At 45.5% G+C, this 15,974-nt stretch overlaps 2 protein-coding genes across 2 annotated transcripts in view; one reads left to right on the forward strand and one right to left on the reverse strand.

Annotated features, from left to right (window-relative positions):
• LOC311530100 (uncharacterized protein) overlaps nucleotides 1–15,974 on the forward strand; it is a 165,689-nt gene that overhangs the window by 29,839 nt on the left and 119,876 nt on the right. The gene's annotated exons all lie outside the window — the stretch shown is intronic.
• Nucleotides 1–15,974, reverse strand: part of ASIP (agouti signaling protein) — a 45,418-nt gene that overhangs the window by 2,921 nt on the left and 26,523 nt on the right. Inside the window, exons 4-6 of the mRNA XM_084645381.1 lie at nucleotides 5,746–5,807; nucleotides 4,583–4,665; nucleotides 4,355–4,501 (exon numbers count right to left, since the gene is read on the reverse strand). Of these exons, the coding sequence (XP_084501507.1) occupies nucleotides 4,355–4,501; nucleotides 4,583–4,665; nucleotides 5,746–5,807 (292 nt within the window). The remainder of the gene's footprint in view (nucleotides 1–4,354; nucleotides 4,502–4,582; nucleotides 4,666–5,745; nucleotides 5,808–15,974) is intronic.

The following is a 15,974-nucleotide window of genomic DNA, read 5'->3' on the forward strand; positions in this document are numbered from 1 at the left end:
TCCACCCTGACATCTGGTGGTGAGGTGTGGCAAGTTGTGGAAAAGAACTTCAGGGGCCGATCTCATTTGCATAGGCACACCCACCACACCTAGAATGAGACCATAGCTGCCCAAATGGTCACTTTGGCTGCTGTGGGATCCCCAGTGTCTCTGTTATTGGGGCAGGAAGAATAAATTGCTATTACCCTGATTATGGGAACTGTGCTTGGAACTGTACGTGGCCTTTTGTTATGATGGAGGGATTCACCATCAACTAAGTAGCACTCGCTAGGCAAGGGTCATGGGTTCCAAAACTGTGTGAATGGAGAGAGGCTGGGGACAAGTATTAATACTTGGTGGCATGGGCCCCTTGGTGAGGGCCTTACATGCTGATTGCACTTCCTCCTCTCTCCACTGTGGAATATCAGAGCTAATTTTGATTTCATTAGAAGTCTAGTTATAGGCTGCTGAGCTCACTTTGGGCTGACAGTGCACCAGCACTGGGGCTCCTCTACTATAAGCTGAATTCACCTAAGAGCTGAAATCACTGAGTGTTGTGTTAAGTAGTGGGGGAGCCTGAAGATATATTGTGGAGCAATTTGCGGGACGGCTGGTGAAGCAGTTTGACGCGGAGCAGTGTGTGGATGGCAGGAGCTGCTTGTGGGCCGTGGAGCTGAGTGAAGGAGTTCGTGGGGCGGCTGGCGGAGCGCAGCTGAGCGAAGGAGTTCGTGGGGCGGCTGGCGGAGTGGAGCGGAGCGCCGCTATGGAGCTATGGGGCGGTCAGCTTCAGATCACGTAAGGTGCCTCTTACCCCTGTCCCATTTCCACCCAGATTGGGAGGTAAAGCTCCGCCGATAAACTTTCGAACTCTGGGGCTGCCCTGACCAGGGACAGAGACTTTTGGGGCATTGGACTTTTGGGACTTTGGGTGATTTGGGGTTGCTGGACTCAAGAACCAAAGGGAAAAGGGCATGCCCCAATTTGCCTGGGGTGGGGTTGTTTTTGCTCATGGGTTGTGTTATGAATCCTGTTGGTGGTGTTTCCCCAACATAATGCCACATTGTTTCTCTCTGTTATTAAAAGACTTTTGCTACACTCAGACTATGTGCTTGCGAGAGGGGAAGTATTGCCTCTTGGAGGCGCCCAGCGGGGGTGGTATATATTGGTCCCAGGTCACTGGGTGGGGGCTCGAGCCGGTTTGCATTGTGTTATTGGAATGGAACCCCTAGATATTGAACCCGGCCCTTGTTGCTGCCAACTCTGACGGGCAGAAGGGTTACACAAGAACAAATGCAAGTTTTTAGGTGAGCAAACAAAATCTCTTGCAAATCTTCTAGCCCAGTGGTTCTCAAACTAGGGGTACCGCTTGTTCAGGGAAAGCCCCTGGTGGGCCGGGCCGATTTGTTTACCTGCCACATCTGTAGGTTTGGCTGATCATAGCTCCCACTGGCCGCGGTTCACCGCTCCAGGCCAATGGGGGCTGCAGGAAGGGTGGCCAGCACATCCCTCAGCCCGCGCCGCTTCCTGCAGCCCCCATTGACCTGGAGCGGTGAACTGCGGCCAGTGGGAGCCGCGATCAGCCGAATCTGTGGATGTGGCAGGTAAACAAACCGGCCCGGCCCGGCCTGCCAGGGGCTTTCCCTGAACAAGTGGCGCCCCTAGTTTGAGAACCACTGTTCTGGCCCACTTGTGGAGATATTTTGCAAATGCAGCTCCTTTTGTCTATGAGTCATTACAAGCAGAATCTTTCTGTCCCAGCATGCAAAAGGGGGTGGTACCTGGGACCCCAAAGCTCCAGGTACATAACAAGTGGGATTTCCATTATTAACCTCAATTTTTTTCAGAGGGCTAAGACTGAGGGTAAAATTTTCAAAAGTGCCTAAGTTATTTAGGAGCTTAAATCCTATTGACTCTGGGCAAGGCTGTCCCTAGGGGGATGCGGGGCCCAGGACATAAGCACCGAGTTTCTATTCTGCCAGGAGGGTGCTCCCCCCTGGCTCCACCTAGGCCCCACCTCACTCCACCCCTTCCCTCAAGGTCCAACCCCCACCCTGCTTCTTCCCACCCCTGCTCCACACCTGCCCCCACCCCGCCTCTTCCCCGCCCCTGCCCCGCCTCTTCCCCACCCAGTTCCGCCCCCTCCCCCAAGCGTGCTGCGCCCTCGCTCCTCTCCCCTCCCCCCCAGCGCCTCCTGACGCCACAAAACATCTTATCCGCAGCAGGCGGTAGGTGCTGAGAGAGACGGGGAGGCGCTGATTGGCAGGGCCCGCCGGTGGGCAGGAGGTGCTGGGGGGATGGAGGGGGAGGACTGGTAGGGGGGCTCCTCTTCGCCTTCCCCTGCCAGCCTGCCTACCGCTCACCTCCCTGTTCGCGTCCTCACCCTGCTCACCCACCCACCTCACCTCCCCGCCCACTTCCTCACGATTTTATTGAAGCACAGGGCCCCTGAAGCATGGGGCCTGGGGCGGTCTCCCCAATTCACTGTACCCAAGGGATGGCTCTGACTTTGGGAGGCAAATGGAGCTGCATACGAAAATGGAACCCCCAAAATTGTGATTTTTAGGAGGAAAAAGACTTAACTGACAGAGTTAAATCACAAGAATTCACCAACAAGCTCCTGAGGAGAAGTTTCAATGGGGAGGGACCAGGCAGGCCACTACCCACAAAAAGAGAAGGAAAAGCAAATACCCTAGTTTCATTCTGGCTGAGGGCCCCTATGCCATGAAAAGCAATCATGCTTGTTAAAGACGCCTCCTTTCTCTACCCTCCTCCTGGCTTCCACTGAGATGTAGGTATCCAGCAATTTCCAACATTTAAGCCTTGACATTTACAAGCAAGGAACCTCTAGCCAAGCAGCAAGTCAATCAGCGTTAATCAGCTGTGATGAGAAAACCACAGGCTAATCTTTTCAACCACCTATGAGCTGCCTGAGGCACCGCTCCCTTGGCATTCTCGCACTTGCTTTTTTCACTCCAGGTGGTGAGTGTATGTACACGTGCATGTGCGAGAGCATGTGTGCAATGAATAAACAGAATTTATCTGAGAACGACACCTCTAGAATAGTTCCATAAATATCTAAACCAGCCCTTGGTTAAACAACCTCGCTGTCTGAAAGAATACATCCCTATGTATTTTATGGATTAGGAGTTGTATATTGAAACCAGGCTATTTTTATCTACATTCTTGTTTGCTAGTTGAAATGAACAAGTTTTGATGTCCTAAATTTTACTGAATGCTTTGTGAAACCTTATGTTGTGGGGCAGAGCTTAATTTCTAATCACCTGTCATTTGGGCAGGCTGCCTTAATTGGCAACAGAGCTGTAGTCTCAATATTAGCTTTAACCTGTGAGTGGTTTGAGCCCGTGCTTAATGGGCTTGCCACATCAGTTATGAAAGTAAAAAAATTCCTTGAGCCCTAAGTGAAAGATAAATTCCCTTGAACGGTTAGCAGTATAGGGGCTATCATACACAGCTGAGCATTTCTGATTCCTTCCAGAGGAGAGCCAATGGTTCACTAGCCTGCTTATTGTTAATATCCTAAGAGCTAACATCTTCTCCCATGCCTCAAAGTTTATAAAAGTGCTCATTTTTCATGAAAAATAATCCTTTGTAAGGGCCTGATCTTGAGAGATGCTGAGCACATGTCCCGGACTAAGTGGCAGTGGCTCAGCTTGTCTCAGGATATGGCTCTAATTTTGAATGTGAATTTTTTACCTCGCTGAAAACCTTTGGGCACGTCAGTGCATGCACAGAACTAAGTTCACGCATGCTAACTGGCTGTTGGCAGAGATAGGTCAAGGAGGAGCTATTCTGATCTGGATTAGGGTTAGGTTATGGTTCACAGTTGGTGAGTTTATCAGAGTTAGGGTTTAGTTTAGGATCTGAGGTAGGGCTGTCAATTAATCACAGTTAACTCATGTGATTGACTCAAAAAAATGAATCGCGATTTAAAAAATTAATCGCGATTAATCACACTGTTAGACAATAGAATACCAATTGAAATGTATTACATATTTTTGGATGTATTTCTACATTTTCAAATATACTGATTTCTATTACAACACAGAATACAAAGTATACAGTGCTCACTTTACATGATTTTTTATTTCAAATATTTGCACTGTAAAAATGATAAACAAAAGAAATAGTATTTTTCAATTCACTCATACAAGTACTGTAGTGCAATCTCTTTATTGTGAAGGTGTAACTTACAAATGTAGATTTTTTTTGGTTACATAACTGCACTCAAAAACAAAGCAATGTAAAACTTCAGAGCCTACAAGTCCACTTAGTCCTACTTCTTGTTCAGCCAATTGCTAAGACAAACAAGTTTGTTTACATTTACGGGAGATACTGCTGCTTGCTTCTTATTTACAATGTCACCTGAAAGTGAAAGAGGCGTTTGCATGGAACATTTGTAGCCAGCATTGGAAGGTATTTACGTGTCAGATATGCCAAACATTCGTGTGCCCATTCATGCTTTGGCCACCATTCCAGAGGACATGCTTCCATGATGATGATGCTTGTTAAAAAAATAATGAATTAATTAAATTTGTGACTGAACTCCTTGGGGGAGAATTGTATGTCCCCTGTTCAGTTTTACCTGCATTCTGCCACATATTTCATGTTATAGCAGTCTCGGATGACCCAGCACATGTTTGTTTTAAGAACACGTTCACAGCTGATCTGACAAAACGCAAAGAAGGTACCAATGTGAGATTTCTCAAGATAGCTACAGTACTCCGCCCAAAGTTTAAGAATCTGAAGTACCTTCCAAAATGTGAGAGAGATGAGGTGTGGAGCATGCTAAGGGGGCCAGGGGCCCCTGGGCCCTTTTAAATCACCCGGACCCCTGGGCAATTGCCCCCCTTGCCCTTGTTGTCAGGCCTGGGTGTGTCTGCCAGTTTTTAAAGATAAATGCTCAAGGAATTGTGTAGAAAAAAGAAGTTTGACTCCTGGTCCAGAAATAAAATAAATAAATAAGGCTAACTGCTAAATTTACATAGGTTTTGTAAAAATTTTGATTAAAAAAATCTACATGCATGCTTCTTCAGATTGGTGCTTTAACAATACCAGTATTATACAGTAATATGCTGCAATGTATAATTCCATAAAATGGGGTTAGAAAACCCTTCAGACTGGCTCAGGAAAACATAATCTAGTTTAAGATTCATATGACTCCACAAAAGGCCATATGGTTGGCTCAACCAGCACTGGCCCTATGAGTTCTGTTTAAAAGCTCCCACGAACAGGCTTTCTGCCTTTTGGCTTGTGATGATTGGTCTGGTAAGCTGCTTTTTTCTTTTCTCTGCCTTTTTTCTTTTATATATATATATCTATATATCTATATATCTATCTTTTTAAGCTTTCTTGGACATCTCGGAAAGGGAGCTGCAGAACAACCATGCGCCACATACATGTAACTAACTATAAGTTTACATTTTCTCTCTCTGTTAATATTTTGTAGCTTTTATGCCATGATCTAATTTCTCTAGACTTGTGCTAACTGCACAATATTTTCCTCTAAAAACACTGAAAAGTTATGAATTAATATATTAACACCTCTCCTTTATTCTGTGTTAAGTCTTTTTGCATTTATTTAATTTTACTTAGAATTGTACTAGTGGTTTTGTACAATTATTGAATTGACTTTATTTAGTACTGGCAGAAGCCCTGGAAATCTGTCAAAAACATACAATGAGGAAAGGTATAGAGTTATTACTTCTTTCATAATAACCTTACAGTGTTAAGAGAATAGTCACGCACCTTGGATTCTTTCTTCTTCTCTGCCTCTTTCCTGCTTACTTTCCGGGATGTTTTGGTTAATTCTTCAAAGAGAAAATAAAACATAGCATGGAGTTAAGTGTGTATTTACTGTGAGGCATATGTGATTGTTTAATTTAGATATACAACACTGTTTTTGTGCCGATGTCTTTACTGATAAGAAATAAAGTAGCTTCACTAACTTATCTTCTTGGAGCACAGGTTTTGTAAATTCAGGAAGTCCTTCTGAAGGAGCCGTTCTTATATAAACATAGTGGGTCGGAGGTCATGTCTATACAACAAACTTTGATCGATGCAAGTTATATCAGCATACGGTGTCAATTAGTATATCGCATGTGTGCATGCATATCTGGCCGCTTATGTCAGCGCAGCATGTACTCACCAGGAGTGTTTGTCAATTAATAGTGCGGTGCACCATAGCTATATATCCCAGTATGCAACTCGCCATCGTTTAGTGCACTGTCTTTTGGGAAATTTTTGCAGTGCATGGTGGGACAGAAATTAGGCATACAAGGGTGATTAAGAGCTAGGGGTCAAGTTCCCATCATGCACTTTCTCCATCCCATAATGCCATCCATAGCCCATAATTTTTGCACCTTTTTAAAAAGCCCCACAAACCTGCATGACATTTTTGCTGGCAACCATTTCTGACTGAAACTTGGATCCCACACAGCTCTGCGCTATTGTCATAAGCATTGCAAACACAGGATGAATGAACCTCCAGTATGTGCAGAGCCGCAAGAAGAGAACCACAGCGATGGGGAACATGACCATTATGGAGGACAGATTGCTGTGGGACATAGCGCAAACCAATTCAAGGTTGTCAGTGGTGGTCATGGAGCAGCTGCAGATGGTAGAGTGCCATGCCTGGGCCTGAGAAATGAGAACTGCCTGGTGGGATCGCATTGTAGTGCAAGTTTTTGATGATGAGCAGTGGCTGCAAGAATTTTTGGATGAGAAGGATCACATTCTTGGATCTGTGTGTCAAGCTCACCTCAGCCCTTCAGCACAAGGACACGAAGATGAGAGCTACTCTGACTGCAAAGAATGGAATGGCAACACTGGATTGCTATTGGTCAAAGGGAAATCATTTTGGAGTTAGAAAATCCACAGTGGGGGCCGTTGTCATGCATGTGTGCAGGGCCATTAATCATCTCCTCCTATGCAGGATTGTGACTCCTAGTAATGTGCAGGGGACAGAGCATGGATTTGCAGCAATGGGGTTCCCAAACAGCAGCAGGGTGATAGATACACATCCCTATTTTGGCCCCAGTTCACCTTGCCTGTCAACAGAAAGTGCTACTTTTTTATGGTTATGTGACCATTGTTGGGTCACTGGGATGTTTCCCTGATATCAGCATGAGCTGGTCATGGAAGCACGTCACTTGCATTTTTAAGAACACAGGACTGTTTAGAAAGATGCAAGCCAGGACATTTCTTCCAGACTGGTGGAGTACCATTGGTGATGTTGAAATGATTCTGGGGGGATCTAGTCTATCTCTTGCTCCCCAAACTCATGAAGTCATACAGGGGCCAGCTTGGCAGCACCAAGGAAACATTCAATGAAAGTTGAATGTGCTTTCAGTAGCTTGAAGGGCCGCTGGTGGTGTTTACTGACAAGATTGGATCTCAGTGAGAAAAATATCCCAATGGGTATAGCTATATTGTGTGGTGCTTGGTGTACATTGATGAATATAACACTGCCTGTTAATGCAGCTATTTGTGTTGTGACGCTTGCTGCACATTTATAATTATTACACTGTCACTGGCCCTATGAGTTCTGTTGCCCTGTACAATAACTAATAGTAGATGCTTTCAGTACCGTTAGGCATTGTGCAGCATATGTGGTGTAGTAATGATGATGAATTAATTTCCAAAAAATAGAATTTTATTGAGTACCAAAACCAGTGCAAAAATATGTGCAATTTAAAAGAAAATGTAATAAAAACTTCTCAAATAAATTATTTATTTATTAATAAATAAGAACAGAACTTAACAAGATAAAGAACATTCATGTCAATTTCAGTCCATTTATGCTACAGGCACAGCAACCGTGGCTCTCACAGGCCATGTATGTGAAATTGTGATTGTCCTTACTGTTGCCCAGAGTGCAGTAGTAGGGGTAAGGATGCAGCCATGAAGAATATTGGGGGGTGTAGGGAGATGCGATGGCAGAGTTATTGATTGACTGCAAAGGGAGGAGAGCCTGTGCTTACAGAACTTGCAGGTCAACAGAAGTTTGTAATATCTGTGTTTGCTGCTGGAGAAGCCCCATTATGTCCTGGTGCATCTCCTTCTCCTTTTCCTGCTGGGACTCCTGGGCCTTTCTCCTCTCTGCTCTTTCCTTCTCCATAGTGTCTGAAATATTCATCCTCCAGGCCCTTTGTTCATGGTCTGATGCAGCATTGGCTTGCAGGATCTCTGAGAACATATCTTGCCTGGGTCCTCTTCTTACTCCTCTGTATCATGGTCAGGCATTCCATTGGCGGGGAGGGGGGAACTCCCTGAGGCCGCAATGGCAGCAGCTGCCAATAAAACACATAGAGGTACCATTGTGTTTATAGTCACAACGGAAAATGAAAGTTAAGTTTCAGAACTCCCATCCCTTGCTCCCCTAAAGTTTTAAACAAGGCTTGCTTATTGACCCTTCAGCCTTGGAGCACCTCTGCAAAGCCCAGCCATGGTAAGTATGGCCCAGGAGGGCCATGCGGGGAATGAGGAAGGAATTGTTTGCCTGCATGAAACCCCAGTTTCTGTGGGTACAAGTGCATGGCACTGGCACTGAGCACTGGCACCATTTCCCACAGGCAGCGATGATTTTAGCGGGTATCTCCCTCCGGGGCCCATACACCACTAGCCTGTGTTCTGCAGTGGTGCCTGCTGAAATAACCATGGGCTGGCATGGGAAAGTGTCCTACTGCCAAGGAAGAAATAAGGCTTCCCTACTAGAAGCCTTTAGGAGAGGATTGCAGAATATCTCCTTGAAAGTTTCATTGAGGTCTCTTAGGAGGATTCAAGGGACATCCCTGTGTTCACAAACAAATTGCTCCGCGTCCCCCTCCTACCCCCCCGTCTACTCCTACAGGGGAATGAAAAGCAGATATCAACTCTACTTCTGCTTGTTTTACCGCTACCTCTTCTAGTACAAGTAAATTAATGAAAAGTTGATACCTGTGTCCTGGTAAGCTGGAGTTGGGTGCCATCTGTACATTTAAACATTGTAGCAGGAAATGCATTTGCACATTTCCCCGAGGTTCCTGCCCCTTCATTGGACATGCCCATGCTTGGCTGCCAGGACTGGCTAGTCTGTGGTGGAGCCTCGAACAGGTCCTGGCTCATGGCATAGCTGGATCCCCCATCACATGTCCACCACACTCCTTTTCCTCCTCACTATCCACAGCAGGGGTCTGTGTCTTGGGCTTCTTGGCGGTGCTCTGTGGGGGGTTGTGGTGTCTCCGTCAGGTGTGACATTCAGCTCGTTGTAAAAGCAGCAGATCTGTGGTTTGGCACCACATCAGCTGTTGGCCTCCCTGACCTTCTGGTATGCCTACCACCGTTCCTTCCCTTTCCTACAGCACTGATGCTGATTCCTGTCATACACCTTTGCCTGCATCCTCCATGCATTTCTGCGCGTAGGTGTCCACATTTCTACAGCTTTGCCTGCATAGCCTCTTCTCCCCACGGGCCCAGGAGACCCGATATCTCCTGTCTGCTCCAGGCAGGAGCATGGCTGGAGCTTGTGACTAACATGATCAACGGGGCAGTTGCATCCTACAAAGCAGAACTGCTCTGCTAGTTGTGCTCACCAGGCTAGGACATCAGGAAAAGGCATTTCAAAAATGCGTGAGGTTTTCAAAGGGTGGATGAGCATAGGCTGGGGGTATAATAGGTCAGGGACAGCTAAGCCTCCCCTAGCGTTGTGGCGGTCGCTGGACGCTGGTTGTGGGGTTTTCACAGAAGTTTTTGTTTATTATTATGCCCCATGCAGTGTCTGGGGTGGCTGAGGAGGATGTATGTGCTACTCAGCTTCCTGGGTTCATCAGCCATTTCCCTGGACTCCAGGGCAATTGCTGATAAAACCAGGAAGCTGAGTAGCACATACTGCCTTCTCAGCCACCCTGGAACCTGCATGGCACATATCAAAAGCTCCGGTTCTTCAGGAAGAGACGACCTTTTCCCGCGGGGTGGCTTGGGGACTCAGGACGGAAAGTGTGGTGTGGCTCCAGCCAGCCCAGGGCTCCTCTGGCCACGGGTGGGGCTCAGAGCTCCACCTGGCCTGGGGGTCCTCCGGTCGCTGGGGGCTCGGAGCTCCAGTCATGGCGGGGAGGGGAGGTTTAGGGCTTTTCTGGGAGGAGGGGACTCTGGTCACAAGTGGGCTTCAGATGGAAGGGATGGAACTGGGGGGGGGTAGGGGGCTCCTCCCGCCACCCATGGGGATGGGGCTCCTGGTCTCTGTGACCCTTGGGCAGTTCACAATTGTGACCAAAGCAGTCAGTGTCAGGCATTATGGGAAAGCTGCTGGAGGACTGTTAGGTCAACACAGATCATGCAGTGTCTACACTCACACTGCATCCACCACAGTATATTGACCCTGGTTCAACACCACCTGGGAGGTGGTGTTACTGCATCGCCATACCAGAGTGCTTGCATTGGTGGGACAAAAATTTGAGTGTAGACATGCATGGCGAGGTGGGCACAAGGTGACTTACATCAACCTAATTTTGCAGGTGTTGAGAGGGAGGGTGCACAGGAGAATGGGGAAAGTGGGGCAGGAGCAGGGGTGTGGAAATAGGGTAGGACCTGAAGGGTGGGGAGTGGATAGAAGAAGGGGAGTGGAGGAGGAGCTGGAGTTTGGGGATGTATAGGATCAGCCAGCAAGGGGCAGGAGCCGGGGATGGGAGATAAACAGGAGCCGAGGGAGACAGAGACAGGGAGAGTGCACAGGGGCAAAATAGTCTATAACCATTACAGCACACTCGCCTCCAGAACCTGGAATTGAATCCAGGAGTCCTGACTCTCTACTGTCCTCTACCGCCAGCGCATAGCTGTGGAACTCACTGGCAAAGTGTGTGTCTCATCTCCCACTAATGGCATGGTCCACATAGAGGAAAACAGCTTACTACTGTTAACAGCTACTCCATTAGCTCAAGTGGTAGATGTTTATGCTGTGGAGCTAAAGATCCAAACCCTTCTGATGACCAAAGTCAATGGTCAATATGGTTCCACATGATAGCATTTTTTTTTCAATTTTTAAAGAAATAATTAATTGATTTATTAGGCAATTACACCCCCCAAAGTATGTTAAAGTAGCAAAGTCAAACACTCAGAAGTTAGGAATTGCCAGACTTGCCCATGCAACATTAAGTTGTCCCCCTCTGCATATGCATTGTGATAGTTGTTAATTATGTGCTCATACACTAATTTCCCCCTGGCTGTGTTCCTTATTCAGTACCCAGAACTGACCTGCCCTAGGAATGAATGAGAGCTCTGTAGTGAAGGAGACTGTTGTGTGCAGGACTCCTGTATCCTTTTGTTTTTCGGAAGTTGGAAGGCATGTAGTGAGTGAGGCAGACAGCTGCAGACAGAAAGGATGGTCTTGTGGTTCAGGCTGTCAAATGCTGCCCTTGAGAACTGGATTCTATCCCTGCCTCTGTGTGATGTGGCAAGTCTTTTAACCCAACCTTTTGCCAGATGGGCACTCATTGTGAGTTCCTCATTTTCTACATGCCCATCTTGAGACAGCGAGGGCCAGATTTGCACCAGGGCTGAGCACTCCCAACTGCAACTGATGTTGACTGGAGTTGTGCTTTGAACATAAAAAAGTACTATCAAAATGCTTGGCAATCTGAAATTCAAGCTAAGGGCCTCAAGCTGGGCACCTAAATTAGTGGGCACTTCTGACAATTTTGTCTTCAATCGCTCTGTGCCTCAATTTCCTATCAGAGGCATAATAATACCATCTTACCTCACAGGGGTGCTGTGAAGATAATTTCATCGATGTCCATGAAGCACTCAGATACTATGATAAGAACTGCAGAGACACCCAGGAGGAAATTAATCATTTTATATTCAGGTCGTGGATTGGATTGTGTGCATTAAATAAGCTGTGAGCCCACACATTGAATGGGGATGATAAAAAAATATATTGACTAAATCGTCATTCACTGACTGAGGCCAGGGGCCTGTGGAAAAAATAGCATGTGATCATGTAAGCAAACACTGTAATGTGCCCAAGGGGGTGGGTGGGGGTGTGTGTGTGGGAAATTAAGGTTGGATGGGCAATCTTATGTCTGGCATTTTCTAACTTATGAGTGCCTGGCTTTGCAACCTCAATGTTCTTATAATGTAGTTTTCTTAGATGTAATATACAAATGTTGCCTAATACACACTTGCTGCCTTCAACCATTCCAACCTCTTAAGCTGGAGCTCTTGCTGATACTAACTTCTGCTCTGGTTATCTCTTCTGTCATTCATGTTCCCATAGCATGGGAAGCTTGTTTGGGAGTTGACATTCACAATTCATGCATGATTTAACAGGCTTTCTGAGCTCCTTTTGAAAATGAGAGCCACCTAGGGGATACAAGCCTGAATAACAGAAAAAGCTAACGTCTAAAGTCACCCCATGCTCCAGAAGTCATACTATAAGCTACCATTGCACAGGGAGGAAAGTGAAACTGTTTTGGCATTACAATGAATTATTATTAATTATTACATCTATCACTGTAGTGCCCAAAGACCCCAATCAAGATTGTGGCTTTGTACAGATACAAAGGTTAATTAAAGTGGCTAAATTTTCAAAATAAAATACTGGTTACTTTTACAACATATTTAACAACATATTTAAGGGTTATGAAAGGGTTCTACAACAGGCAAAAGTGCATGGTTTTGCTTTCAATATGTGCTGGTGTTGCTACTGCCCTTTCTGATTTAACAGCAAATATGACAAATGTGGACATATTTGTCCGAGTGGAGGATTTTTTCCAGTGTCTGAATAAGGTTATCATGAAACACCGAACAAGTGTCATTAACATTTATTCTGAGAAAATGAACAGTTCTGATTCTGTATATGCCTGTTTGACTTTTCTCTACATTCGAATCAGTGTTCAGCTGGAATGTCTACTCCTCGTAAGATCAGAGCAAATTCTATTCAGTTTTGTAGGGTGTCTGGAACTTACATCTTGCAATTATAAGAAAATAATAATGAATGTTTTGGCTGATGAAATGAAAATCTGGGACATGTCAGGCACCCTGAAAAATAAATCATATGAAAAAACATGACGGTCCTAGTAAAGTCAGGATGTATAATGTGTATGAGAGGTAACCCTTCCATTGAAAATATAGGGGATCAAGAATGCCATCCACATATTCCAAAATCTGCATGCAAATGGTGATCACTTGTGAGCACATTGTTTCAATTTGTGTGCAGTCCCAGTAATTGCACATGCAAATAAGATGAGTAATTGCACATTCATCTTATAAGCACTAACCAAGTCCAACCCTGCTTAGCTTGAGAGACGTGATTTGATCCCGAAAGTAGAATCATTGCAAGCCAATTATGAAAACCCGATATTGCTTGTTGATGGGGACCATCCATAATCAAATCTATTTTGTAATTTTCCTACTGTAATTGAATTTGGATTTGGGAACAGTAGGCCAGTTAAAATATTTTTCTTAATACAATATAGCCATGGAATACTTTTAAACAATTTGCCTTGATGTTTCAACAACCTCCTATTGTGATGTCATCTGCTATCCACTGAATTTAAGTGCCTGGGGAATGTTGTTCCATATTTTCTGTGTGTCTTTAAATGTAAGGTGATACAAGCACAGAGCTAAGGACTGAAGAGTTGTGCTGTATAGAGGGGAGAGCATAAATAATAGGTAACAAATTTGTACCATTCTGCTTAGTGTGTATCCAACCAGAAGTTACATGGCTTGTATCAGGAAAGTGGGACTGAGTTAATGAAGGCAGAAGCTTCATCATAAACATTGAAATTGGGTATTAGGACCAGCTGATGATTGAGAGAAATTCCCCAAATAACAGACAATGACCCAAGCTCTCCCCAGAGAAAAACATGCAACAGTGTATTTCTCAGTCGGACTGATGATGTGGGTATTCCAATTGGGAGGGTGACTAGTACCCCAAATACAGGAACAATACATACATGTAGCCACCTTGCACTGGCATCTCATCACATCTCACAAGCTAATACAGCTGTGTAGCTGACTATCCTGCAAAGTGAGAGAAGCAGGGGGAGCAACTATTTATGATCACTTGATTACCTTCCCTTCAGATTTCTTTACAATTGATATTTTGTATGTAAATGCTGTGATATGGAAAGGGGCCAGTTTGAGAACCCTGGGAACACTGCATTCTATTTGACTAGTGACTTTGTATAAATAATACTAATGATTAATATCAGCTTATACATTTTAGTACCTTTCATTGGGCAGCTCATTTTATAGGTGCTGCAGGCAGATGAAACTCTGGCATCCTCTGCCATTGCTTACGCATATCACAGGCAATGGCTTGATCACACACTTCTTTGCTTAAATAGGCTAGGAGGTAACTCAGGTGGGCCCCTTGTCCCCACTCTAGCCTGATCCTCCAAGACAGGCCCCTTTCCTTTGCTCTCTAGCCAGCCCCTACAGCTGGCACCCTTGTCTCCCCGACTCCAGCCATTCTCCTCCTTGCTCCCACTTTAGGATCCCCGAACTGGATCTTTCGATTCCAGTTCCAGCCAGCCTCCCTGCTCAGCCAGGCCTCCATTTGTGCTTAAAAAGTTGGGATAACACAGAGCTCAGAACACATGAGCAATGAAATGTGCAGCCCTCTAAGTATCATCTTTAGGGTTCACAACATACCTCATGAGGCAGGCATTATTAGACCCATTTTCCAGACAGGGAAGTGGTGAGGTAACTTGCTAATGGCCACAGAGGGAGTCAGTGGCAGAGCCAGAAGAGAATTCTGAGCTCCAGACTCCCAGCCCTTTGCTATGTCAATCAGCACATGCTTGCTCCTCTGTATAGCACAGCAGCAACAGGATGAGCCCCCCAGATCCTTCCCTGCCAATATGCCTCAATCCTGACTTGAGAGGACCCCACTGCCCAGCACCCTCTGTAGTAATTTACACCGGTGCAAAGTGAGTGACAAGTGCTATTAAACAATAATGAGCATGAGTCACACCCCTTTTGCACTCATTTTGGTTTTATGGCTACAACAGAATAATAATTCATAGATTGCAATGCCCAAAGGGCCATTGTGACCATCTAGCCTGACCCCCTGGATCCCACAGGCCAGAGAACTCCCCCCAAATATTTCCCAGAGCAGGTCTTTTAGCAAAACATCCCATCTGGATTTAAAAATGGTCAGTGATGGAGAATCCACTATAACCCTTGGTAAATTGTTCCAGGTGCAGGGCAATAGAGAATATGACCCCTTGTCTTTGAATGGCTGTGGTTATAGAGAAGGGGCAGATATCCATGTGGCCACAGAAGACCTTTTGAGAGGCATAGCCACCTGAGAATAGCTCTTTAAGGGTCTGTTGTTAGTAGAAATGCTGGTTAATGGAGACATTTAAAGTAGATTACACATCCACATTTTCTTTGTGGGGAAAATGCTAGCAGAAAGATACCCACTTAGCTGTCTCCACAGTGCTCATTTTTGTGGACTTTGGTCTGGTCTACGCTAGAAAATTAAGTTGGTTTAACTACATCAGTGAGGGGTATGAAACTCCACCCCCCTGAGCAGTGTCGTTAAGCTGACCTAAGTCCCTGAGTAGATAGCTCTAGGTTGACAGAAGAGTTCTTCAGTTGACGTGGCTACCACCTCTTGCAAGGTGTATTACCTATGCTGATTGTAGAACCCTTCCGATCGGCGCAGGTAGCATCTACACTGAAGCACTACAACGGTGCAGCTGTGCCACAGAACTGTTTTAAGTGTAGACAAGCCCTTTTTCTGGCAAGACTTAATGTACTTTTAAAAAAATCTTTGTTTTCTCCTGAGTGATTTGTTTTCTGCTTCTTCTATTTTCTCATTAAAAGCCCCACTTCTGTCCCCATTGCAATCACCTGAGGAAGGATCAGGGAAGAGCAGAAGGATGATCCAGTGGTTATGGTGCTAGAATAAGGAGATCTGGGTTCTGTCAGACAGCCACCTTAGGCTAATCACTTAGCCTCTCTGTGCCAGTTTCCCATGTGGAAAATAGGAT

This window comes from Lepidochelys olivacea (genome assembly GCF_965140295.1).
Source record: "Lepidochelys olivacea isolate rLepOli2 genome assembly, chromosome: 13".
Taxonomy (NCBI): domain Eukaryota; kingdom Metazoa; phylum Chordata; order Testudines; family Cheloniidae; genus Lepidochelys; species Lepidochelys olivacea.